Source organism: Lycium ferocissimum, chromosome 12 (genome assembly GCF_029784015.1).
Source record: "Lycium ferocissimum isolate CSIRO_LF1 chromosome 12, AGI_CSIRO_Lferr_CH_V1, whole genome shotgun sequence".
NCBI classification, from domain to species: Eukaryota; Viridiplantae; Streptophyta; class Magnoliopsida; order Solanales; family Solanaceae; genus Lycium; species Lycium ferocissimum.
The window spans coordinates 42937325-42964799 of NC_081353.1; the positions used below are offsets into that span (position 1 = coordinate 42937325).

The 27475-nt window shown below is 34.0% G+C and overlaps 1 protein-coding gene across 2 annotated transcripts in view; it reads left to right on the forward strand.

The window, feature by feature from the left end:
- Positions 1-25447, forward strand: part of LOC132041109 (CSC1-like protein RXW8) — a 52226-nt gene extending 26779 nt beyond the window's left edge. Inside the window, exons 1-12 of one of the 2 annotated variants that reach the window (XM_059431898.1) lie at positions 11999-12237; positions 13211-13576; positions 14346-14492; positions 14847-14910; positions 15063-15272; positions 17477-17659; positions 19449-19747; positions 20487-20757; positions 21702-21980; positions 23788-24021; positions 24093-24276; positions 24353-25447. In XM_059431898.1, the coding sequence (XP_059287881.1) occupies positions 13296-13576; positions 14346-14492; positions 14847-14910; positions 15063-15272; positions 17477-17659; positions 19449-19747; positions 20487-20757; positions 21702-21980; positions 23788-24021; positions 24093-24276; positions 24353-25101 (2901 nt within the window). In that variant the 5' untranslated portion in view covers positions 11999-12237; positions 13211-13295 and the 3' untranslated portion in view covers positions 25102-25447. Of the gene's footprint in view, positions 1-11998; positions 12238-13210; positions 13577-14345; positions 14493-14846; positions 14911-15062; positions 15273-17476; positions 17660-19448; positions 19748-20486; positions 20758-21701; positions 21981-23787; positions 24022-24092; positions 24277-24352 lie in introns of those variants that run through there. The other variant, XM_059431899.1, reaches the window with a different exon arrangement.
- The last annotated feature ends 2028 nt before the right edge of the window (positions 25448-27475 follow it).

Genomic DNA, 27475 nt, shown 5'->3' on the forward strand with positions numbered 1-27475 from the left:
CACATTTGAGGATGAGAAATAGCTATTCCATTTATTTCCATCTCCTCCTCGTTTGATGACAATAAAAATATTAAGGCCTAAAACGTATACAACCATAGAACCACTTAAGCTCTGTCAATAAATTTGATTTAAACACTTAAATTAAAGCATGTCTTAATTGAGCACCTGAACATATAATAAAGTGTTTTAGTAGACACTTTTGATTTACTTTTGCCCGTGTTCTCGAACGTCCAATACGTAGATAAGAATAAATACTTAAAATTTATATGTCACCTCCTTTAACTATATGTATTTGCCTCAATAAGCAGTAAAACCTCAGGCCTATTTCGATTGAGGCAGATGAGTATACTTAGAGGAAATGGTATACTTTATGTGGTTAACTTAACTACCTAATAGATGCTTGAAAGACGCGTAAACGTTGTTTCAAAATTTGAACCGAAAATGTCTAAAAGAAACATGTTATTATATGTTCAGGTGCTAAACTGGAACAAACTTTAGTTCGAGCGTTTGAATCTGACAAGTTTAGGAGATTTGTTAAGCCAAATTAAATTTCTTTAACTTTACTATATACATATACACATGTCAGATTATCCAATGGATAAGAAGAATTAAAGCCAAATACATTGGCGGTTGGGCCGTTGGGGACGACAATAGTAGGTGGTTGAACACAGACCCTACTTTTTTTCAATTTTTTTTGTTTTTGTTTTTGGATTAGTTCGAGTCAAAACGACACATTTTTTATTCATTGGTTAAGTTTGCTTCATCACTGTGCAAGAAGTCCACACTTTTTATTTGTTTTACTGGTTAATCACGAGTGGTTTAATGAAAACACTTTAAATAAATTGAAGTATTTAATAAATATAGTGACAACTTTATGAGGTCGCTATATATTTGGCACAAAATCAACCTAGCAATTCCGTTATAAGTACAACAAACTCTTCTCTATGTATCAAGCCTTACATGCAATTTCGATCAATTGGTTTTATAGTTTTTTACGAATTCGTTTTTAATTTTATATCTTTTCATAAAAGAGTTTTTATTCACATAACAGATTTGAAAAACTAAGTTCGACTATACTCCCTTTGTCTCAAAATATTTGTCGTCCTTTTCGTCCTTACTAAAAATACTTGTCTCAAAATATTTATCGTTTTATTTACTCAAGATAAAATTAAGTAGCTTTTTCCCATTTTACCCATGTATTAACTGCATCAATTAGCTGATTTTGTGAGTTCACATACCAACATTTAAGATGCTTCATCATTAATGGAGTAAATATTTATTGGGGAGAGAGAACGTGATGAAATATGTTAAGAGGGTAAAATAGTCAAAATGCTACCCTTATAAATGCTTTCTTAATGGGCGTGTAAATGAAAAATGCTACAAATATTTTGAGATGGAGGGAGTATTCTTCTATTCAAATTGTAAGTAGTCATAGAAAACTATTTCCTCTGCAATTTTATGCGCAGGGGAAAATCCAATGTATCGGCACTGGGTTCTTTTGAACCCAGTAATGTCGACGCGGAACATACATTTATAAGTAAATAATTATTACAATGCAATAAATACTAAATAAAAACCCACAACTTTAAAAATATATATGTCAATTCTAAAAAGTTTAATAATTGAACTCAAAAAACTGAAATTTTAAATCTGCCCCTGATCTTAGATATTGATACAATAAATCTCCGCGTGAATATTGAGGCCTTCAAACGAGAAGTGCTTATAGCTGCTAGTACTACATCTTACACAAATAATTTTTTTTATTTTTTATTTTCATCTAATGTACAATAACCGTATTGAACTCCAATTATATCGAATTCGCGATGCATAAGACTCATTCAGGGCATATGCTATCTACCAAAGTTTTTTCATACTTAGGGCTTGAATACAAATATTGCTGAATATACAGTGAATCAAACATTAGACTAATAGTAATGCATTTGAAAACTCTTGCAAACATAAGTCCAAAATGAACGCTATAACTAAGTGGAACACATAATCACACAATATAATAAATAAAACTAATATTGAAAGCTACAAAAGTGAACAAAATTCCAATATTTCCTTTGCTTAAAGTAAAGTCAATATCAAAACGGGACAAAAACAGTTAAGTCGGTATAGGCAAACCCCAGACAATCCACGTGGCATTTCCGTTGGGCCCGCAAAATCTACATCTCCATCGCGTAAAATCATCATACTATAAAAAATAATTAAATATTCGACCCTCTAAAAAGAGTTTAAAGACTTAAAATAGTCAGATGATTCGATTATCGTAAGTTGTCCATTTATATTGTTGTTAATTAGTTTCTGTTTGCTGTTTGTGTGATGAATTTTTAGTTGTTTAGTTGTTGTTTGCTCAAGTTTATTGTACCTCCGAGTTTATTCTTGAGATGTAAATAGATTTTAATTATGAATAGATCTGTCTAGGATTATTTTTGTTTTCTGCTACGTGTTGTTTTAAACATAAATACAGTTGTTTAGAATTATTTTTGTCTTTGATTGTGTGTTATGAATACTGTGCAATCATACAGATACGTGGCAATATTGCAAAACCTTGGCATAATATTTATTTCGATATACCAATATGTGGACTAGTTTCTTCATCAACATTTCGGATGAGTCCATATCTCAAACACTTACATGAAACATAAATGTGTATTGGAATTAAAACAAAAAATGTTGCAAACATACAAATTTCGCAAACCAAAAGCCTGTGCTAACCACTTTCTTGGTGATGTGAACCTAAGAACAAAAAATGCTCAATTGTTTCAACCAAACAGGGGAAAAACCAACTAAATTGTCGTTTGGATTTTAGAAAAAAAAAAAAAGAAAAAAAAAAAGAGCAATTACAAGAGGCCATACCATAAGTGTTGTTGGTACTTCTCTGGTTTGGAAATGTATGTTTCCTGGCTGACAAAGTGACAAAATACTTCAAAATATGTATAATTAGGAGTAGTTACGTAAGTGGAAAAATTAGATGCTTCCTTTTACTTGTTTGAAATTTGAAAACCTACGTCATGCTTTAATGCCATTAATCAACTTCGTTTCTTGGCTGACAATATATTTGAGTTCTAATTTGCCTGGATAACTACAGCCACTCAGTTATAAGGTCCTTCTCAAAGTCTTATCTTGAAACGGTATAGGTATAAAAGTAAAGTTGGACATAAGTAAATACAATTTTAGAAATATTTGTTTTGAGTTTCTACTACCTAATTTTGTAAGACTTGAGGATTAGATGTTGATATGGTAATATGTGAAACCGTTTTAGTAAGGAACGCCTATTTAATTAGTTAGAACACATCGTATTTTATTTTATTACTACTTGATTTTATTAGGATTCAGATATGGAAGTTCATATCAATATTTATAATTAAGATCATGTTAAATTTTTTTTATTTTTTTTTTTTTTTTTTTGAAAAAGATCATGTTAATTTGTTGTCTCATATAAATTCAATTGCCATAAGAGTCTCACAGTCACATAGTCACAGTTAACTTTTAACTACAATTTGACAAACGAAAGATGCAAGTACTGGATTAAATACTGGATCTTTTTGAATATATCTATTTATTTTGTTAATGGTGTTTGAAAATAAAAGCATGCTAGCTAATAGCAATCATTCGATCAATTGACTATGCTTTAGTCTTAAATTAGTTGGAACACGTGGTTGACACGATAAACACAACATGCACTGCTGATATTAATGAGTAATAGCAACTAGCAAGTTAATCTTTTTTTCAACAATTTCTTTATTATAATACGATATAAACATGCACTCACATGATATATAGTACAAATTGTTAATCAAGATATCGTAAGTCTAATTCAATTTGGATACAAAAAAGAAGACTAAAAACAATATGCTTACTTGTAATTATTTAACAATAACAATGTTCAATACCTCGAAATTTACTACTCTTGTCCCATTATTCGCGACACACTTTCCGTTTATTTTGTCAAAAAAGAAAGACACTTTTTTATACTTGAATAATTTAATTGTAAACATCCTATTTTATTTTTAATGACACGAATTTAAAACCACATAGATATTATAGCTAGCATGTTATAATCATAAGTTTCAAAAAAAAAAAAAAAAATCGTGCTCAATCAAACATTTAATACAAAACAGAACAGGAGAAATATATAAATTTGCAAACAAACAATGGTGTTCGAGTTACCTCAAATGTTATGAACCGCATGTAACGTGATTCGATCCAATGTACAAAGCCTTAATTTGTGATATTCTGGACGGCTACATGATAAACACATTAGGACCTAAGAAATGAACCATCAATGCCCACCATTAGTATCACGATGTGATAGATGCTATTGCAACTATTCACGTCTTCTCCACATTTTAATTTTTAATTTTTCCATGATGGTCGCATGATATAACAATAAAAAAAAATGTTATATTTGTGAAATTGAGGTAGTAACACAGAGGCCACTCAACTATGAGCAATGATCTCCCAAAGTCACATTTCTTTATTTTGTAACAAGGTCACTTTATTTTTTCTATATCACATAAAAAATTACCCAATAAATATTTGATGAAATTTTTTATTATGATAGAGGTTCAACCAATAAAAGTCGTGTAAGGGTCCATTACATTTTTGCCACATGAATATGTGGGCCATCTTTACAAATGAACTAGTGAAAACAAAAGAGGACAAAGTTGTGCATAGTACAAAAGAAATGGAGGGAACAAAAAGTCATATTCCCCTCCTTTGCTGATCACATCTCACCAAAGATACACCAGTACAAAAAATTCTTTCCCAAAGAGATACCATAGCTATTCTCAAGAACAAGAAACTTTCTACTCTAAATGTAATAAATTTATCAACTTTTTAACCAAAAAAAAAAAAAAAGAAATTATCAACTTTCTTATTCTTTTTTCTAGAACAGCAAATTTTGTGCTCTAAATGTAATAAATCTATCAACTTTTTGTCATCCTTCTCTTTTTATCATTGTTTGGATCTGTACAACCACCTTCTCTTGCCAAAATTTCAAATTTTGAAAAAAAAAGAAGTTTCTCATCAATGAACCTTATTTTGTACATATATATAAAAAATGTTTTATACATAGCTTGTAAGCACAATGCTCTTATATTTTTTATAGAACTATCTACAGTGTGCTCATGCTTGTTGTGACCTTTACATATCCATCATGGCTGCATATATAACCTTCATGCTTGTGGAAAAATTTTGTCAACATAGAAATATAATTTATTAGAAAATAGAAATAAGATCAATATAGAAATTTGGTACTGTTTTCATTCTAAATAATAGTTCCAGCTAGCAAAATTAATGGTGGTTCACATATTCAAAATTATAATTTGATCTTTATAATATTACAAAAAAAAATATCAATACTTCTACTCTAAGATAGCTTTGGCAGAAGACAACCCTTAATGTAATAGTGTTTTTTTTTTTTTGTACAGATTGTTTGTGCTTCAAATCAGGAATGGAGAATGTAAATGTTGAGAAAGGGCCTTCTAACCAAGAGATTTGTGCTCCATTTGTTGGTGTGTAATCATTGGAAAAACGTTTTCTTTGGCTGTCCATTCTTGTGTGATGTAATTTGTATATTTAATTTTAATAGCCGAATAGAATAGAATGAATAGGCTTAGAACTTAGAGCCCGTTTGGATTGGCTTATAAGATGTTTTCACTTTTTTTTTGAGTGTTTAAGGTTAAATTTAAAAGCATTTTTTGCTTAAAATAAGCTCAAAAAATAATTGGATCAATTTAACTTAAGCTTATCTAAAGTTGAAATTTATGTTCTAAAATAACTTATAAGCTAAAAAAAATAAGTTGACTACCCCAACTTATTTTTTCAAATTATAAAAGTGAACAAATTTTTAGTATAAAGCCAATCCAAATCAAGCTTCTTAGAAAGAAGAACCAAGTTTTCTTGAAGAAGAGAAACGTCCAGTACTTTGGTGGAAATGAGCACGCAAGAAGATACTCTCTCTGTTTCAATTTATTTGAACCTATTTTTTTTTAATTCGTATCAAAATAAATGACTTCTTTCCTAATTTGAAAATAAATTCACTTTATAAATTATTTACAGCCACATAAATTTTCAAGACTTATTTTGAACCACAAATTTTAAAAATCTTCCTTTTTTTTTTAAATATCGTATTCAAATAAAACGAATGAGCTTGAAATAGATTGGAACGAAGGAAGTAATAAAAAAGTGGACCTCACAATTCACCTACTTTCAATGCATTTTTTTTATAATTTATTAACTCAATTTTTTGTGGACCCAACAATCCACTTTTAATTTGGTTCATCACTTCACTTTCTCTTTCTTCTTCGTTTTATTTTATAGCTTTAAATATAAAAATGGGCCCACATACCCACGTAGCAAAAATGTAATGGACTCTCACACAATTTTTGTTGGTTGAGCCTCTACCATGATAAAAAATTTTAATATTTGACCAATAAAATATGATATGACATGACATTTAATTTAATCCACATATGAGTACGAATATGCTAAGTATATGTAAATGCTATGTAAAGGCTATATATATACAATGTATCCATTTTCGTATTTGTATTCATATTTCCATTCATACTCATATTCATCTCATTTACATATCATATACATTGCATATACATAGCCTTTACATAGCATTTACATATACTTAGCATATTCGTACTCATATTGATGTCATATACATAGCATTTATATAGCATACCCGACCACGAAGGTTCGGTGTTTCACATACCTGGCCCTACCAAGGCTCGGCATGTCATACATACTGGCCCTACCAAGGCTCGGGGCTATCCGTACCCAAACTGCAGTGGTGCGCGCGCATTATATATATATATACATATCTATACATTCTACCCGCCATATAAGCTCTGGTTTCATAAGTAACCATACATAGGCACATACAAGCTCATAAAGCATCTTTAGCATTATTACTATCGTCGTTCATTACATCTATCCTTAAAGGATTACTCGTCATATAAGGAACTTAGTACAATCGTATCATATCGAGAATCATAAGCTTAGTAGCTTTTAGAGATAGGATCATTGGAGAATATCGTAGGCTCATAGAAGGATAGATATTTGGCCAAAGAACCATGCCTTATGAAAGAAGGGTTAGCCTTACATACCTTTCCGTTCAACTATTCTATCACTTGCATGTTCTTCTTCAATGCTAACGTTTCTACCTTCATTAGAGTACATACTAACATTAGGAAATCGATAGCTTAGCATACTTGACTAAAGCTAGCGAAAATTGGACAACATCTCCTTTATTTATACGACTTTCTCTATCTCATATATCAACTTCCAAACATCAATAATAACTTTCACAACATCATAACCATATCCTTTATTTACCTACATTTTATTTACCTACATTGTCCTTACTTTTCAATTCACTTCCAATCGCCCACATTCATGGTCATATCACACGATTACGTTCATTCATATACAATGTCTATTCCATGTCCTTAATATCATTTATAACATGATTATAATCATAATGTATCAAGAATCGTAACTCAATCCAAACATTTACTCAAAAGTGACACTATTCCCACATTCATGACCCATTTCCTATTTCCTTATATAATCCAAGTGTTTCAACTTTTAAATACCTTAAACAACATGGAAATACCATAAAACTTACCTTAGATGGTAGTAGAATGAACCTTGGGTGCAAACACTTCACTTGAGCAAAACCCTAGTTTCACCTTCACTTGGATTTCTTGTTTTGGATGAACTTTAATGGGTTTCTTACACTTGATTCACTTAATTTGATGTAGTTGATCACTAATATCTCTTGAATTTATGTGGGAGAAGTGTTCTAAAGAGTTCTAGAGAGAGGAAGTGAAAATGGAAATGAAATAATGAACTTGGTCCCCTTTTTAATAACTCAAAAATCTGATCTGTCGGGAAAATATACGGACACTTATAAGGTCCGTATAAACTTATACGGTCCGTATAAGTGACCGTGAAATGGACCCTTCAACACCTCATCTCTGTGACCATTATACGGCACATTATACGGTCCGTATAAATTTATACGGTCCGTATAAGTGACCGTATAATCCCATCAGTGAGGGACCTTCACTGTGATGGTTCTGCGGTCCATTATATGGACTGTATAACATTATACGGACCATATAATTGACCGTACAACCCATCAGTTTACTGATCTTATTCTCGTCACTTCGCTGATCTCCAATCCTTATGGAACCTTCTTAACACTTGTTTATCACCTCATTAACAATCTAAGGGACGTTATAACTTTTCTCCAAATCATTATTAAGCCATAATTAACTCGTTACTCGTAAATCTCATCCGATACCTATCGTATGCCTTGCCTTCTCTTGGCAACTTTCTCGTCTAACATCGAATGTCTTTGAAATCTTAATTAGGGTCATCAAATGCTATTTCCCACTTATCGAAACATCGTACACTTCGTTCCCTTCGTTAGCCTATTCACTGTGCATCAACGGAAAATTTTTCGAGGTGTAACAGTTCTGCCATGTATTTGAATTGTGACAAATTCAACTCCGTGTCGTTAACATGGTTAATAAAATCTACACGCCCGCCAAGATAATATTTCTTAGGCTGATGCTTCATCATACCACCATGTATTACTTTTATAATGAAAAAAAAAGCCTCATATATATAGGTCCGTAAAGCAATTAAACTTATGTTAGACCTTTTTCTAATGGAAAAATAATATAAACTATAACAAGATCGCAAATGTAACTAATAATAGCCTACAAAGATTGGCATTCTGCATAGTAATCGGACAAGAAGAAAAAGACATGTTAATGTCGGCGGACCTAATTCACCAACGATTAAACAGTGACAAACATAAAATCCTTTGTCAGAGACACTTTTTCATTCCTTATTTCTTGTTTTTACTTCAATTTTTTATTCAAAAAGCTTTTGTTATATCATGCATTGCACAAAATAATTGAAGAAATTTACTATTTACTTAGGCTGATGCTTCGTCGTACCACCATGTATTACTTTTATAATGAAAAAAGAAGCCTCATATGTAGGGTCTGCAAAGCAATTAAACTTATGTTAGACCTTTTTCTAATGGAAAAATAATATAAACTATAAAAGTACTGCAACAGAACTAATAATAGCCTACAAAGATTGGCATTCTGCATAGTAATTGGACAAGAAGAAAAAGGCATGTTAATGTCGGCGGACCTAATTCACCAACGATTAAACAGTGACAAACACAAAATTCTTTGTCAGAGACACTTTTTCATTCCTTATTTCTTGTTTTTACTTCAATTTTTTATTCAGAAAGCTTTTGTTATATCATGCATTGCACAAAATAAGTGAAGAAATTTACTATTTACTTAGGTTGATGCTTCATCGTACCACCATGTATTACTTTTATAATGAAAAAAGAAGCCTCATATGTAGGGTCTGCAAAGCAATTAAACTTATGTTAGACCTTTTTCTAATGGAAAAATAATATAAACTATAAAAGTACTGCAACAGAACTAATAATAGCCTACAAAGATTGGCATTCTGCATAGTAATCGGACAAGAAGAAAAAGACATGTTAATGTCGGCGGACCTAATTCACCAACGATTAAACAGTGACAAACACAAAATCCTTTGTCAGACACTTTTTCGTTCCTTATTTCTTGTTTTTACTTCAATTTTTTATTCAAAAAGCTTTTGTTATATCATGCATTGCACAAAATAATTGAAGAAATTTACTATTTACTAGTAACCTTATTATAATATACTGAAGCTATCATGTATTGCATAAAAGTTAGCAAATATACTAAAGAAGGAGAAACAGAATCAACATATAGTGAAGAATCACTTTTTTAGTTTAATGATACCCAGATGGTGTTTCTTGCTAAAATCCTACCATAATTGGGTATTTCACTATCATGAGATTTAATGATCATTATTGTAGAAGAAAAAAATCAGCTTCTTCACTTGAGTTTTCTTGTTCCAGCCGATCAAAGTTTTTCACAGAGTGGCTAGGGCTTTTTTCGGTGCATATGAAATTGGGGGGGGAAAGGCAACTGAGTTTAGTAATTTTGTCCAGATGGGTTTAAGAGTCACGTGGCCTTAGAACCGTTACTTTTTAAACGGTTTCTGTTAGGAAGATAAAAAATGTATCACTTTAGCAAAGTTAAGGAATTAAATATGCTAAAGTTATATTTAAGGGACCAAAATAAAGATCATTTTAGCCCTTTATACTATTTTAATTTCATTGATATCCTTCGCACATGTAGCCTTAGGCGATGATGCAGTAAATTTCCGTCAGAATATTGATTCCTTAAAAAGAGAATTGCATATAACTACTATTTCTTAGCCAAATAATAGTACTGAATATACAATGAATCAAACCTTAGAATAATAATAATGCATTTTAACACTCTTCAAATACAAGTCAAAGATGAACGCTAGTGGAATACACTATTACACGATAAATAATAAAGAAAACTAATATTGTAAGCTACAAATGTGAACAAAATTCCAATAGTATTTCCTTTGCGTTGAAGTTGTAGTGTACACCAATCAAAATCAAAAGTGCGACAAAAACAGTTAAGTCGGTATAGGCAAACCCCTCTGGCATTCATACATTCCACGTGGCATTTCCGTTGGGCCCGCAAAATCTACATTTCCATCACGTAAAATCATACTATAAAAAATAATTAAATATTCAACCCTGTAATAAGAGTATAAAGACTAAAATAGTCAAAGATAATCACTCTCAACCGACGCGCCTCAAGCCTACGCGCCTCCTATTCTACCTTATTACTCCTCGGTTCTCCATCCAAAGTAAAAGCAATTGCATACTCCAAAAGCACTATGTAGTTAAAACTTAAAACCACGTACTCCCTTTGTTTCAATTTATATGTCTGATTTTAACTTAGCGAGAGGTAAGGACATAAAATAAAAAAATTAATTTTGTAATTTTAAATTAATAACAGGTAGAATGTGTCAAAGCACCCTTTAATTTTATGATCTTAAATATGCTATGTGTAAAATTAAAATTAAAGAGTTGTAAAAAAAAAAGAGAAGAGATATTTTTTTAAACGGACTAAAATTAAAAGTAAGACAAATAAATTAAAACAGAAGACTAAATGATACTCCCTTCTTTTACTTTTATTTGTCCACTATACTAATAATAAATTTTCACTTTGACTTTCACTTTAGCATATTAAAAAAGATAAACTTTTTTCTTATTTTACTCTTAACATTAATTACCCATTTTCAAATTATTTCACAAGTCTTGTAAGACGATACACCAATTAATATGGATCTTATGATAAAATTTATACTTTATTTATTACTCCCTCCAGATCAAAAGGAGTATTCACTTAGCCTTTTTTCTTGGGTCAGAAAGAGTGTTCACTTATTAAATCAAGAAAGAATTAACCTTATTTTTTTTTTCAGATTTGTCCCTATTAAGTGCTATGTGATTAAATCCAATACCTATTCAATTATGAGCAGTTTAATCAAATTAACTACTTTTTAGGAGTTTGTACTCCCTCCCTCCGTTCACTTTTACTTATCCGGTATTCTAAAAATAGATTTTTACTTTTACTCGTCACTTTTAGTATATCAAGAAAAGATAAATTCTTTTTTTCTATTTTACCCGCAGTATTAATTACTTACTTCAAATTATTTTTCAAATTCAATAAAAATATGCACCAATTAATACAGATACATTGGTAAATTATACACTTTATTTATTATTTCTTAAAAAATGTGTAAAATTAAAAATGGACAAGTAAAAATAAACGGAGGAAATATTTTTATATTTTCGATGGAGTAATTATGTCAAAACGGACAAGCAAAATGAATGAAGGAAGTACTATAAAAATAATAAGATATCGGACCCTAAAAGAGCAAATTGTCAAAGATAACTCACTCTCAACCGACGCGCCTCTTTGATAAAGTAGAAAAAAGTAAAGCCTACGCGCCTCCTATTACATACTCTGCCAACTTCTCCTTCAAATTTATTTTTAGCAGCTCATTTTTTCTGTCACCACAAAAATTAAAAGCAATTACAAAAATTTCAAAAGCAATAATTAATAAATAAATTTTCTAGGTATTTTTGTTTTCTGTTTTTCAAAAAATTGTTTACCTTTCTGTATACTCTTTGTAGTCGCTTTGAAGTAAAAGCAATTGCTCTTTTTGTTTTTGCTTTAAAGGACGAATTATTCATTGTTTTGTCTACTGAACCGGAAAAAAAAAAGTTAGCACTTTCAGGTGAGTCCATTATCGTTAATTTTCCTTTTTTTTTTCTTTCTCTTATTCATAATTGAATTGAATTATTGTCTAGCTTTTTTCTTCATTAATGTTTTTTGTTAGTTTCTGTTTGCTTAAGTTTATTATTATAACTGTTTGAACTGATTTCTGCATAAATTAATGATTAATTGTTGCTAACAAGATAGATTTGGCGGTTCCAACGGACAGTTTACCAATTCGAATCTCAGTGATTTTTTTTTTTTTTTTTTTTTTAAATAACCGTGGTGTTGGGCCAGCTTGTGCCAGTTGGACTAATTTCAGGGGTACCTGCTACCCCCACCAGCACATACGTACGGGGTAATTCTATCAACCGAGGCTTGGAATTACCTAGTGATTTTGCTTTCATTTGAACTTGAGACCTCATGATCCTCGACCAACTTCATTGATCACTAGGCCATGCCTTTGGGTTCTTAGTGGCCTTTTACCGTTTCCGTTGCCCAATTGGGCATTCCCTACAACAACTATACTAAAAGTTTGCCGAGGGTGTTCACCCGAACACACCCCAAAAAAAAAAAGAAAAAAGAGAAAGAAGGGGAAAGATTGATGTGTGCTTGTATGTGAGGGTGTTGATTTTTAGTGTTGTGGCTTGTAAATGATATTTTATGCTAGTGTAGCCATTGCTGTTAAAGTAAATCAACTTTTGAGTATAGTTCATTGAACTATATGAACTATACTGAAAGTTTCCTTGTCGAAAAAAAAAAGTATAGTTCATTAAACAAGGTAGGATATTTTTGAGTTGTTAACTTTAATGTAGTGTATAGTTTGTGGTTCGGTTATCACCGGGCAGTTTGTTGATCGAAACGGATTATCTATTTGCTGGTTTTAGAGAATGTTTTCCTGTTCGTCGCATGACTAATTCTTGAACTTATGGGAAGTGTTTATCTCTAGTTCTATCATATTTGTGAAAAACATAACACTTGAGCTATTTTTGCAGTTTGTGGACTGCAAACACAACCTCTTTTTCTGGCTACTGGATGTTTTCCAGTCATTGAGGTTGCTGGCTTATTTGGAAGACGGGGATGAAGCTATCTGCTCTTTTGACTTCTGCTGGAGTCAATATTGCAGTCTGTGTGGTGCTGTTCATTTTGTATTCCTTATTGAGGAAACAACCAACTTTTGTAAATGTCTACTTCAGCCAGAGATTTGCTCAGGTGCGAAAAAGACAGCTTGGTGGCTTTAACTTTGAGCGATTTGTTCCTTCTCCTAGTTGGATCTTGAAGGCATGGGAAGCATCTGATGAAGAAATAGTTGCTGCCGGGGGCTTGGATGCATTCGTGCTTGTGCGGATGATTGTTTTCAGGTGAAAGCTGAACTTTCCTCATTGATTCAATTACTTCCTCTTCTGTTTTTGCTGAAAAAGTCAATTTACTGCCTGAAATTCAGAGTTAGCAACATTGATCTGCCCTCAATTTCCTTCACGTTTCATGTGAAGTTCAGTACTCCCTCCGTCCCATTTATGTGGAACTTTTTGGATTTCAAGAGTCAAACGAGTGTTTCTTTAATCGCAATTTTTTCATACGCCTTTTAAATATTGTGAATTGTCAATTATTGTATCTTATAGTACTTTTTAAGTAGTTTTGAAATATACAAATTTTATTTCAAAAAGCGTAAAGATTCCATGTCCAATTTACGGTCAAAATTTTGAAGTTTGACTCTCGAAGTTCGAACTGTGCCACATAAATTGGGACAGAGGAAGTAAATTTTAGCGGAATATTTCATCAAGCTGAGGAATTCCACTGGGAAAATGTCTACTTAAAAGGGCAGCCCGGTGCACAAAACATCCGGCAGAATGTCTACTTGTTGCTGAAAATACTTATTACTTGTCTCCATGCCCTGATTTTAAATAGACATTGTTCCCGATGTAAAGGTGGACAGTTTGATGTCATTGTACTATCTTTTATAAATGCTCAAGCGGTATGCATTTCCCAGTAAGGATGTATAGACTATGTTAGATGGTGAATCTGTTCTTGACAGTATGATGTGCGTCTGTCTTTGCTCCCTCTTTGTCGGGTCTATGTACCTTTAGTATTATAAGTGTGCTTACCTTTTCCTGCTGCTTATGTGGACAGTTTCCGAATATTCTCCATTGCAACTACTCTAGGCCTTTTCCTCGTGCTGCCTCTTAATTATTTTGGTCAAGATATACGACGTCAGCAAATTCCAGCTGAGTCATTGGAGCTATTCACCATTGTGAATGTTGAGCCAGAGTCAAAATGGTATGAAACATGTACAAGGATGCTGCTAATTATTTGAATGTAGATAATTAATCTATTCCCTTCTAAATGGACGTACAGAGAAGCATAATGCAAGTGGTGATTTTGTTCCATATGAAATAGAAAGCTTTTGTCTTTGCTTAGATGCCATGTTTAACCCTTTCAGCATTTTGCATCTGAAGTTAATATTGCCCAGTAAAGAGAGAATATTATAAAAGAGATCGACTTATAGGTTTACCATAATTCCCATTTTCAAAGAAAAAATATGTGTTAATGACATATTATTTCTTGATTTACTGAGCTTCTTTTCTATCACACTTTACTTTTCACTTAAACTTGCCTCTACTTTTTCTTCAGGTTCTGGGTTCACTGCCTCGCACTGTATATCATATCCTGCTCTGCTTGTCTTCTTCTTTACTTTGTAAGAATTTACTACTAATTTCTAAATCATCTGCTTATCTGCTTTTCTGTTGTACTTGTATTTGTTTTACACTAGATACTTCGTACTTATGGTGTGTGAGTTTTTTTTTTTTTTTTTTTTTTAATCTTAAAAGTTCTGCTGCTTGCTTTTAGGAGTACAAGAGTATCTCAAGGAAGCGGCTGGCATACTTCACTTCATCACTTTCCCACCCAAGATACTTCACAGTTCTGGTCCGTGCCATCCCAAAGTCTAAGGAAGAATCGTACAGTCATACACTGGAAAAATTCTTCACGAATTACTATGCATCAAGTTATCTATCTCATCAAATTGTCTATCGCTCTGGCTCTGTTCAGAAACTGCTGGTGAGATTAAGATCCTTTTTATTGTAGTCTAACTAGGCAAGCTTTTGCGTTGCAACTTTGCTGAGCTTGGTGTTGTTCAAAGTTTCTCTTGTGCCCAAATTGATTTTTTTTGTTATGGTTTCAACTGATTAGTAATATTGGAGATGAAACTGTGTATTTTCGAGTATTGCATGAAGGGAGATGTGGGGACTAGGACCAGTAAGTTTTGTCCCCTTTTTCACGGTCAGAAAGATAAGAAAATGACTTTGAGATGTGTAAGATGAGGTGCAATCAATGTATGGTTTGTGGTAGATATTAGCGACAAAGCAAAACATTATAGATAGCAGAAGCTTCTGTTGGGAAGCACATGTTTCTTGGTCTTATCTGAGGAATGGGATGAATATTTCATCTGAGATGGAGATATCTCCTTTGGTTTGAAAATCTAGGGGGCAATCGTATATGATGATTCTAGCCTTTTAGAGTGGGATCAGTGATGCTTGTGATAAATATGATGACTTTCTATGTTAGTTTTTTAGTTAGGTTTCTTGCACATTTTTTGTGATAATTTTGGTGTCCGAGTCAACTTTCACGCACCTTGACTATTCCACGGGTACTTGTTACCTTCCACCACCACAAACATCGGGTAACTTTGTCCATCAAAGCTTAGAGATAATGAGATATGGCATTATGAATTTATGCATTTGAAAATATGAAGTTGCTCTACAATTGATGCTGTTTATGAAAGTATGTTTTTTTTTTCAAAGAATTCCTCTACTGAACAAATGCTGAGTCATTTTCTCGCTATCTCGAAATACTGAATCCACTTTTTTATGATCAAGATTCTGTGAGGGCCAGCGGCACATTGTTTGAAACTCTGTGGATAATGAGCCCGACTCTCTACCCTTCTCCAGTTACGTGCCAGACTTCTGTCTGCTGTAGGGTTCAAACTCATAATGTACACCTAACCCAACACATCATGCGCTGTCCCCTTATCACTAGACCACTGTCATTAAAAGCCTATCACTTTGTCGCTTAAAGCGACGAAGTGATGCGAAGCAAAGGGTTATTTTGTCTTGATGGAAACCATGCACCTCAGAGAAGTGTGCACTACAAACAATAACACACAAAGTGATCCCATTAGAAACAATCCTCTATGGATCTCAATTTTGAGTAGTTGGATTAATATCAGTATTACTGCATCTTGGATGTGGAGATTAGTTATGTTAATTGCAATTGATTATTAAGTACTAAATAACATATATGTTTTGATATTTTTAATTTCGCAAATTGTCTTCCTTCTAAGGAAGCGTATGGTTTACTTTTGACTTATCAGTTCAAACCCCATGGACCTTGTTACTTTTGTGCGCTTTTTACTTCTAAAGCACTGTGTATGTTGCTTTACCATTGTGTCAGTCCTTTGATTAATGCAAAATTCTTTAGGTCCTTTGAGATTAGTTATGTTAATTGCAATTTGGTTATTAAGTACTAAATAACATGTATGTTTTGATATTTTTAATTTGGCAAATTGTCTTCCTTCTAAGGAATAAGATATATGTTTTGATATTTTTAATTTGGCAAATTGTCTTCCTTCGAAGGAAGCGTATGGTTCACTTTTGACTTTTCAGTTCAAACCCCATGGACCTTGTTGCTTTTGTGCACTTTTTACTTCTAAAGCACTGTGTATGTTGCTTTACCATTGTGTCAGTCCTTTGATTAATGCGAAATTCTATAGGTCTTGGCTGTGCCGAAAACAAGGTGAAATTGTTTTTGGCCAAAATCTTTCTCAAGCTTTGAAGTTTTGTTTATTTGAAACTTTTTGCGCGTCCCCCCCCACCCCCCCCCCCCCACCCAAAAACACACACACACAAAAACGAAAAAAAAAAAAAAAAAAAAAAAGGAAAGAAAAAAGAGAAAAAGGAAGAAGAAGAAGAAGAGAAAGTTACCATTTTTCTCTAAATTGAAAATGTTTTTTTTTTTTTTTTTCAAAGACATTGATTTCAAAACATAAGGGACCTTTTTTATTAACTTCCATAGCCCTAAGTGAAAAGCACTACTCCTCGAGTAGCTCACCTCCCTTCCTCTTCTTCTTCTTCTTTGTGGTTTCTTCTTGATCTAGACTTCTTCTTACACTAGTGTCTTGACATTTAACTTCTTGGTTGGTTCTCTTCCTTTTCTCCTTTTCTCTTTATTTGATGGTTAATGTGCCATAAGTTGTATGACGACAGACTGATGCAGAGGAGGTGTTCAGGATGCTTAAAACAACCCAAAAGGAGCTTTATGATTCTGGATCAAATTTTATGAGATGTGGCCTATGTGGAGGAACTACTTCGTCTTTCAAGATGCTTCCTAATGAGCGTGGTCGTGATAAAGGAAGAGATGATTATGATGGTTCAGATTTGAGAAAAAAGGTGACGTCTGTCCTATTATATTATCATATTCATATGTTAGGAGTACTTCAATGCACATTTTCTTTATAGAGGATTATGTTTTCATGAAGTTTTTTAGCACATTTTATTGCTCAGCTTCTCTTCAGTCTGTTGACATAAGTTTACTGCTTCATTATTCTCTGCCTGCCGTATTATACTCTGTGGTTTAATTTAACAAAATATTTTTGTGTGTGTGTGTATGTGCGCGCGCGCGCGCGTGTGTCTCTCTGCGTGTGTGTGTGTCTCTCTCTCTGTGTGTTTCATTTATAGCTTTGGATCTTCTATGTTAGGATGACCAAATACCGCTATTAAGTGTTGGATCATATTATCTATGCTACACATAAAATATTTAGTCAAAAAAATGAAGCTTTTAGGTGGTGCGTGGAGAATTTCACTTCTTTACATTTCTGTCATGCAAGATGCAAGCCTATGGATGATTGTATAAACACTGTTGTAAATTATTTCGCATGGTTCGATGTAATCAAGCTTAGAAATGTGAGGAAAATCCTGCATTAATGGATACTAATTACAAATTTTATCTAGGTTCCTTTCTCTTTGCCACTCCAAGAAAGAAGCACTTACCTTTCTAGAACTTTTGCTTTTTCCAACGGTTTTCATATTTCACGAATACCAACAAATTCACCTTTTCATTTTTATCTGTTCTTGCAAATAAGCATATTTTATATGCTTGATATGATGTCTGTTACCTGTCAGTAGGCAGCACCAGTACCTGTCAAGGAATGGTTTGGTTATTATGATTATGCTACTGTATGCCTAGGGACAAAGTTTGTATTCGGTACTGCATGTCCATCATTGCCTATTTCGATCTATGTGGAAGTAATTTTATCTGAAACTTTTTAAAAAAGGGCAGCCCGATTCACAAAGCATCCTACATGAGCAGGGTCCGAGGAAGGGCCGCACCCCAAGGAGGTGTGATGTAGACAACCTAACCTAATGCAAGCATTAGTGACTGCTTCCACGGCTCGAACCCGTGACCTATAGGTCACACGGAGACAACTTTACCGTTGCTTCAGGGCTCCCCTTCATCTGAAACTTTATGTAGTGTACAATTGACTTCTTAAAACTTAGCATGCAGCATGATGAATATGAACTCCATGAGTTAGTGAATGTTAATTAGTCGGAACTAGCTCGTCGCTATTATTGCTCCAGAGCCCAATTGATTAAATAGTTTATGAAATCCCATATTCCCGTTCCTCTCTGTTAGAGTCCCAGTGTCCCACATTGGTTGAGTGTATAGGCCGTCTTCATATATGGTTTTAGGTAATCCTTACCTGATGAGCTGGCTTTTGGTGTTGATTTAGACTCGATGTCTATTTTCTTAACATGGTATTAGAGCAAAACTCATCCTGTTCTTGCTTTACCTAGTGTTGCGCCGTCACGTTATGTTGTTCTCACTCCAAATGTCCAGTCCTGACCATGCAAGGGAGTGCTAGACTCCCATATTGTTTGTGGGTATGGGCTGTTATCTCCTTATATAAATTTAGACAATCCTTACCTCATGAGCTAACTGGGTCTGAGTTTAGCTCAATAGCCATTTTCTTAATACTCAAATATTTCACTTCAATGACAAGAAACAACATTGAGTTGCTTATGTTTCAGAGTATGTGTACTAATCCCTCTGGCTTTTATTGGTAATTTTCTTACTTGTGCTAGACTTTTTTGTTTCACAAAATTGGAGATTATTGCATCTTTTGAAACTGGCATTAGCCAAAACAAGACGTGAACTGAAGGATATACATTTTTCTTACAGGAATGCGCAGCTGCTGTAGTTTTTTTCAGGAATCGGTATGCTGCTTTAGTTGCTTCTCAAGGACTTCAATCTTCGAATCCCATGGCATGGGTTACGGATCTTGCGCCAGAACCAGATGATATGTACTGGTCAAACATTTGTGTTCCTTACAGACTCCTTTGGATTCGTAAAATTGCGCTTCTAGTGGCCTCTATTCTTTTTGTGGCATTTTTCCTTGTGCCTGTTTCACTAACACAAAGTCTCGTTCACCTCGACAAGCTGCAAAAGACATTTCCATTTCTTAGAGGAATTTTAAAGAGGTAATGCAGTGTTCTGTTTTTGTTTCTGTTGACCTAGTCTCTTGATAGTTCATGGAGCACAGGTGGTAGTCCATGCATGTGTGAGAGAGGGAGAGAAAGAGAGAATGAGAGGTGTTTGTGTATGTGTAGATAACTTATAGACATTATATTATAATGTAATGGAATAAAGTTTGGCTGCATAATTTCAAGACTGATTTTTTTTTTGAAAGGATGATGGTGGGATTTAAAAAAAAAAAAAAAATCATCTAATTTAGAAGCGTTCACACTTTTTAGTTCGTTTGTCATCATTTAAAAGAAAAAGAAAAGAGAAAACGGTCTCAACTTAACAAAGGCGCTAGACGGACTTAGGGCTTAAAAGAAGAAGTTAATGGTTGATTAACGAAGGAGAGTAGTAAATCATATTCGACGAAAACAAAAATAATTGGAATCCATAGTTGTGGATCTCGATCCAAAGGTTCTTTCTTGATCTAGGTACAAGGATGGGGCAGTATGGAAAGATAAAATGTGGAACCTAATAGAAGTTACTACTAGTTGGACCCAACAAAGAAGATGTTTCCAAGAGATTGTGTGATAACTTTTCTTCTTCTCAATCTTTACCAACTTCCTTTGTATTGCTTTTCATTTTCTTGCTTTAAATAACTTGTGTTCTTTTGTCCTTGCTTGAGAAATAGAAAATATATTATGAGAGGGAAACATACATGAACAATATAGTAACCCTTTATCTCCCTCTTTTTTGCAGGAAAGGAGTTCCTCAGCTTGTCACAGGATATCTACCAAGTGTTGTATTAATCTTATTTTCCTACATGGTTCCTCCGTTGATGATGCTATTTTCTAAAATGGAGGGCTCTATCTCACGTAGTGGCAGGAAGAGGAGTGCATGCATAAAAGTTCTATGCTTCTTCATCTGGAATGTTTTCTTCGGTAACATTGTATCCGGATCTGTTATTGAGAGATTAAATAAAATTTTCAAGGATGTAAACAATCTACTTTCAACGGCTGTGCCATCAACGGTAACTCCCCTGCCTCTCCGTGTGTTTACCTGCTTTATCTCTTGGTATAACTATCTTGTTCCAATATTTATAAATATACTTCCTCTCTATCTCGCCCTCTCATGAATTCAGGTATTCATATGTTTTATTTGAGGCTTTCTGATTAATGCTTATAGTTCTTTTAGCTTTTCCACTGCTTGATGAATGCTAGAGCTAGTCTTCTTTTGTGTAGTTTATGTTTTGGTTTTGCATTAATTCTCATGGTATGAGAATTTTACATGCAAGTAGCGCTAAATACGATTCAAGATTATTCGGGAGTGGGATAGAAGGTACTAATCCTATGAAGGAAGTACGTATCCGCTTTCCAATATGTTTGATATGATAAACCGAAGAAACAGGACTTTCCATTGTTTCTGTGACTGAAAGTATGAGAAGTCCAACAAAACTACTGCTTCCGACATTATTTGATTTGATAAAGGGAAGAGAAGGTAAATATGTAAAATCTGAGACTGGATATTAGAGGCAGTCAAACGACACTACCAAAGCATAATGATGTCTTTCTAGTGCCAATTGCTTCTAACCTGTCAAGTTGAGGATCAGAGAATCTCACATACACCTATTTTTTCCCCTCTTTAGCTAGTTTTCTGGTTATCTACTTTTCCCTAACAATGTAAATGAATTAGTTTGTTTACCCTAGTCTTTCATCAATGATATCGGTATCGTATAATTCATTCAGAGCAAAATGATGCCTTCTAGTGCCAATCTGCCTCTAACCTGTCCAGTAGAGGATTGTAGAACCTCACATACACCTAACTTTTCCCCTCTTTAGCTAGTTTTCTCGTTATCTACTTTTCCCTAGCAATGTAATTGAATTAGTTTGTTTACCGTAGTCTTTCATCAATGATATTGGTATCGTATACGTGACCACAAGAGTTGATTGATTGGTAATATGATTTTTTTTGCAGGCCACCTTCTTTATGACTTATGTTTTGACATCAGGCTGGGCAAGTCTGTCTGTTGAACTCTTACAACCATTGGGTCTCATCTGCAGATTGTTCTCCAGGTTTATTCTCAGAAACAAGGAGGTTGAGTCTCATGGAACACTGACATTTCCATACCATACAGAAGTCCCGAGGATCCTCCTATTTGGGCTTTTTGGTTTTGCATATGCCATTTTGTCACCCTTAATACTGCCATTCTTGGTGGTTTATTTTTCCATTGCTTACCTTGTATATCGTAATCAGGTAAATATATCCATTTAGTTTAAATCTCCTTTTATATCTCCTTGTTTTTATCTATTACCTCATTGACATTTGGTTACAGAGTCTTTAGAACTAACATTCTTGTAACGTTTTTCTTTATCAGTATCTATTGAACTCTATGAATGACCCTACAATAATAAAGTGAATCCTGATTTTGTCTTGATTTGTGGGGATTTTTTTTTTGATGCCTGCTCTTGCCTTTACATTTGACAGTTAATGAGCTTCTTGTTTCTAGAGCCTGCCCTTCTCATCTCTCATATGTTGTGAAACTTATGAAAAGTGATACTTTTAGAATATGTCACATGACATTTCTGTTTCTGTGATGTTTTGGTATTGATATGACATAAATTGGTGCGGATATGGGGTATCTTTAGGATTCCATCAACTTAGTATAGATCTAGGAAGAGCATTTCAGATACTCAATATAGACTACTATTGTTAACCAAAAATAAGAACTACACCTCAATTTCAAATGAGTTAGGGTCAGCTATATGATTCCTCATTCCATGTCGTTCCATTTAAGTCCGTCATACTCCAATGTTATAAAAGTTAGTTTCTCTGGCATTGGAGATTCTCTACATTTTCTAGTAGCATATAACTCACTCACATGCATGATGCATAATGACTCATAGCAAGTAGTGGACTTAAAAGTAAATGTGCTAACATGAGTAGAAATTAATCTCAACTAATTGGTATCGCTTATGTAGATCTTTTTCTTGCATTGTGCTCTATCTTTTGCTAGGTCTACAGGGATTCGAAGATATTGTAGGTCTTTCGAGACAACTTTCTTCCATGTGATTTTAGTCTACCTCATTCCGTTTTAACTCCTGTGTTAATGGTCTCACACCTATAAATTAGTGCATGTGGAGGTCAGATGTAGGACATGACCAAACCCTCAAGCGATCTTATCTTATTTTGTCCTCTATCTGTTAATTGCGTCTTCTGCCAAATGTGGTTATTTTTAATATTGTTTAATCTTGTATGACTGCACTCCATTTTAGCATCCGCTGTGATACTCATCTTGTCGATATACTGGACTTTAGAGGTACAACATTCCCTCCTGTGCAACATTATTGGTCTTAGAACCGTTATATAGAATTTGTCTTTCACTTTCGTAGGTATCCTCCTATCACATGACATTTCGGTAGTACTTTTCCTTTTCAACCATCGTATTATTATTCTGTGTAACATCTTCATCTATCATACCATTTTCCTGGAACATCGGTCCTAAATATCTAAATTGTTGCAATTAGGCAATGCAATCCCATCTCATTTCAGTTTTACTTCACTTTCTTATACTGGCCAAAATTGCAGTGCATAAAATTCAGTCTTAATTGTACTTGTCCTAAAACTCTTACTTTCTAAAGTGCTACTCCAAAGTTCAAGCTTTTCATTGACACTCTTGGTAGTTTTATCAATTAATGCAATATTGTCTGACTCGGTACCTCTGCTGGTGGGAGGTAGCATGTACACGGTGGAATATATAATGTTACTTTTGTATCACATTTTAATTCTACGCATTATATCAAAGAAGCCTGCACTTCACTTCTCACTGCTTCTCGCTTGAAGCACTAGGAGGCTTGTCTTTTTCCTGCTTATGAAAACACTACGCAGGATTACATTCTTTTATTAGTTTTGCTACTTGTTGAGATGAGAAGGGATTTATTTGCAAAGTGTTTGTTGATTGACTTATATACTTTCCTTTTCACCAATGAATATCCACATTCTTGTATATTTTTTTCCCTTTTCCTCTTTATCCTGTGGTTTGACAACTTAGTGAAATTATCAGATTCTCAACGTATATGTGACAAAATATCAAACTGGTGGAACCTACTGGCCTATTGTGCACAACACAACAATATTCTCAGTGGTGCTGATGCAAATTATAGCATTGGCTGTCTTTGGATTTAAAAAATCTTCATCCACATCAAGCTTCATTATTCCATTGATAATCTGTACACTCCTCTTCCATGAGTACTGCAGGGAAAGGTTCGGACCGTTGTTCAAGAACCCTCCTGCTCAGGTATGACTAATTGCATAGTTCAATTATGTTTGTCCATATATGCATCTTATTCTGTGTGTGCATTTGCACAGATCCTCATTGATATGGATAGGGATGACGAGGAATGTGGGAGGATGAAAGAGAAGTATCAACAACTCACATCAGCTTATTGTCAGTTCAAATCAACTTCACTTACACTGGGCAAAGCTGTTCCTGAAAATGACGAAGAGAACATGTGTATCCGTAAGGTTCAAGACATAGAAGACATTAATCCAGGTTTCAATAGCTTAATGACTAGATTGGATGGTCTTATTTATCTGGATGTTTTTTTGACATGCTTTGTTGCTTGCAGGGAAAAGTCCTTCGCATCTTCCTCCATCATGTACATCTATTGACATTAAAGGTTCTCATCTTTTATCACATACATCTTTGGAAATAAAAAGTCCTCCTCTTCTATCACCACATGCGTCTTTGGAAATTAGAAGTCCTCCACATCTTCCGTCATCACGTACGTCTTTGGAAATTAAAAGTCCTCCTCATCTTCCTTCATCACGTACATCTTTGGAAAGTAAAAGTCGTCCTCATCTTCCTTCATCACATACATTTTTAGAAATTAAAAGTCCTCCTCATCTTCCTTCATCGCGTACATCATGGGAAATAAAAAATCCTTCTCATCTTCCTCCACCACGTACGTCTTTGGAAATTACGAAACCTCATCTTCCTTCACCACGTACGTCTTTAGAAAATAGAAGTTCTCATCTTCCTTCACGACATACACCTTCGGAAATTAAAAGTCCTCATCTTCCTTCGCCGCGTACATCTTGGGAAATTAAAAGTCCTCTTCTTCCTTCACCGCATGAATCTTCGGAAATTAAAAGTCCTCGTCTTGCTTCACCGCGTACATCTTCGGAAATTAAAAGTCCTCTTCTTCCTTCACCGTGTGAATCTCCGGAAATTAGAAGTCCTTTTCTTGCTTCACCCCGTAAATCTTCGGATAAAAGTCCTCGTCTTCCTTCACCGCGTAAATCCTTGGAAATTAAAAGTCCTCATCATCCTTCATCATTTACATCTTTGGAAGTTGAAGAATCGTGTGGCAAGTAGATGAATCTTGACTGTGCATTAAATCGCGGTGTTGGTGCTGTTTGTGCATTCTTATGGACTGCCTATTCTGTGGGCACGGTTGATGTGTCATGTGAACCGCCTTGTAAAGATACTACTTGGAAGTGTACAGGAAACATATGCGTATGAGAAAAACGGCGTCTGAATAGACTTCTTGAAGTGTACAGAATGTGTTTGGGGGCTCTGAAGCTGCAAACCTTCAAAGAGTTACTTAAAAAGATTTTTTTTGTTTTGTATTCCTTTAGAGATGGTTCCATGACTATGGAGACCTGTGTATATGTATTGTTTGAACTGTTTTGCTTGATTCGAGTAAAATTTTGTTTCTTTAGATTTTATGGCTGAAGTTGTAATATGCAATAAGAAGAATAAAAATTAGAATACAAGGGAAAACAACTCTCTTGCATCAGCTAATACCATTGGAAGCGTGTGCGACCTGGAAGGTAAATTTTAGTATCTTATGACCTCAATCTTGACTGTAAAATTATTTCTACAGAGGATTATTGGTCATTAGACTGTAATGTGAATTGTAGAATATTGTGACCTCAATATTGGCAACATTTTGATTGAGGCTCGTTGGTCGCTAGACTCAATTTTTTTCTTTTTTTTGGGGTAAACTGATCACAACAGTAATTGTGGCTGTGGATAAGAGGATGATTAAGCTTTGATGAAAATTGATTATAATGTGATCAGGAGCAAAGGTGTACAGAAACGAATCAACAGTGTTCTTTTAAAAGGATGTTCCTGGACAGCCCATACAATGGGTAAGACCGTATTAAATCTTCTATTGATGATTAACATTAGCTTCTGTCAACGAAACCAGAAAACAACTCCATATTACCAATAGTCCTTGGAATTATAAAGGATGCTACATAGTAATTCTTAAAATAGAGAGCAAGTACTACCAAGACTCATTGTACCATGTTTCCTCTCCCTTTCTTTTTTTCAGATCCAGGTATGCGAGATGGAATAGACAAGAATATCTTGTGGGATTAGCTACCCCATCATTTTTGTACATCCCATGGGATTATTATCCCTTATCCCACCAATCAAATGCAGGATAAAATAATTTCACATTTTATTCCGAGATTGTTATCTCTTATCCCACCAACCAAACAACCCTTATGTAACAGAGAAAAGGGACAGTAAAGCGGCTGAATTCTGAAGAATGCATTCACGGAGCACTTCAAAACTAGGAATTTCTTGGAACATTGACTGGTGCTTCATCTGTAGCAAGTGTTAACGACTTTATATCATCGAAATAACACTTATTGTTCATTTAAAATTTCATGATAGTGAATTTTTCAATTTTAGGACCTGAAAAGTGGCTATTCCAGTATGTTATCCCGTTTTCTAAGGGAAGATGCCTACATCCTAATTCAAAAAAATCTGCTATTGATAAGGACAATGTATAAAATATGGTGAATTTTTTATCAGACCAAATGGGAGAATATCGACAGGGCGAAATTTTCTCCAATATAGTACTAGTATTATAGTATATGGTATGCATGATTATGTAAACTATGTCAGTGTCAGCATCCTTCTTTTGACAACTATTAAAATGTATGAAATCGCTTATCTGCTTCTCTTTGGAGACAGAATAATCCACAATTATTTAGTCCTTTTCCTGTCCAAGAAAACCATGCTTTTCAACACATTTTTTTATATAAGAAAAAAAGAGCCTTTTGTCCAGTGATTGCATAGGACAAATCTAAAGGAACTTCCTCTTCTTAGTGACTGTCACTCTCATTTAATAGACAAACCATTTTAGTTTATTAGTATGAGCTTAATATCTATTTAATTGAAAAGTTGTGACAATAGTCGTCGTTTGGTTATTGTCATGCCTAATATGGCTTATCACGGACATCTTTAGTGATTATTATTGTCATCAAAATGTTGACAGTATATGTCTTTAGTAGCAGTCAAATTCTTTGAAAAAATTTTGGTTGCTTGTTTAGGACAGTTTCTGTGTTGCTCTGTTGCTAAGGGATATTCCTTTGGGACTTCACAGAAATTTAGGCATTCTCCACAATATAGTTTTGAAATTCGGCAAAATTTAATAGCTTTAATTTAAAAGTTATATTTTTATTTAAATATGGGCCAAAGCCAAATATACCCCTGATGCATTCAATACAGAACAACTTCATTTTTTTGCACGGATTGCCCTTCTTTTGGGGTGGTCTTTTAATTGTGCCCTTCATATTTGTGGTCTTTAAATTATGCCCCTCATATTCTTTGGTCTTTAATTTTTGCCCTTCGCATTTGCAACCACGAGCGTTCACGCAAATCATGAGGTTCGGGTTGAACCCAAGCATAAATTAAAAAAAAAAAAAAAAAAAATTGCAAGGCAAGGTTTGAG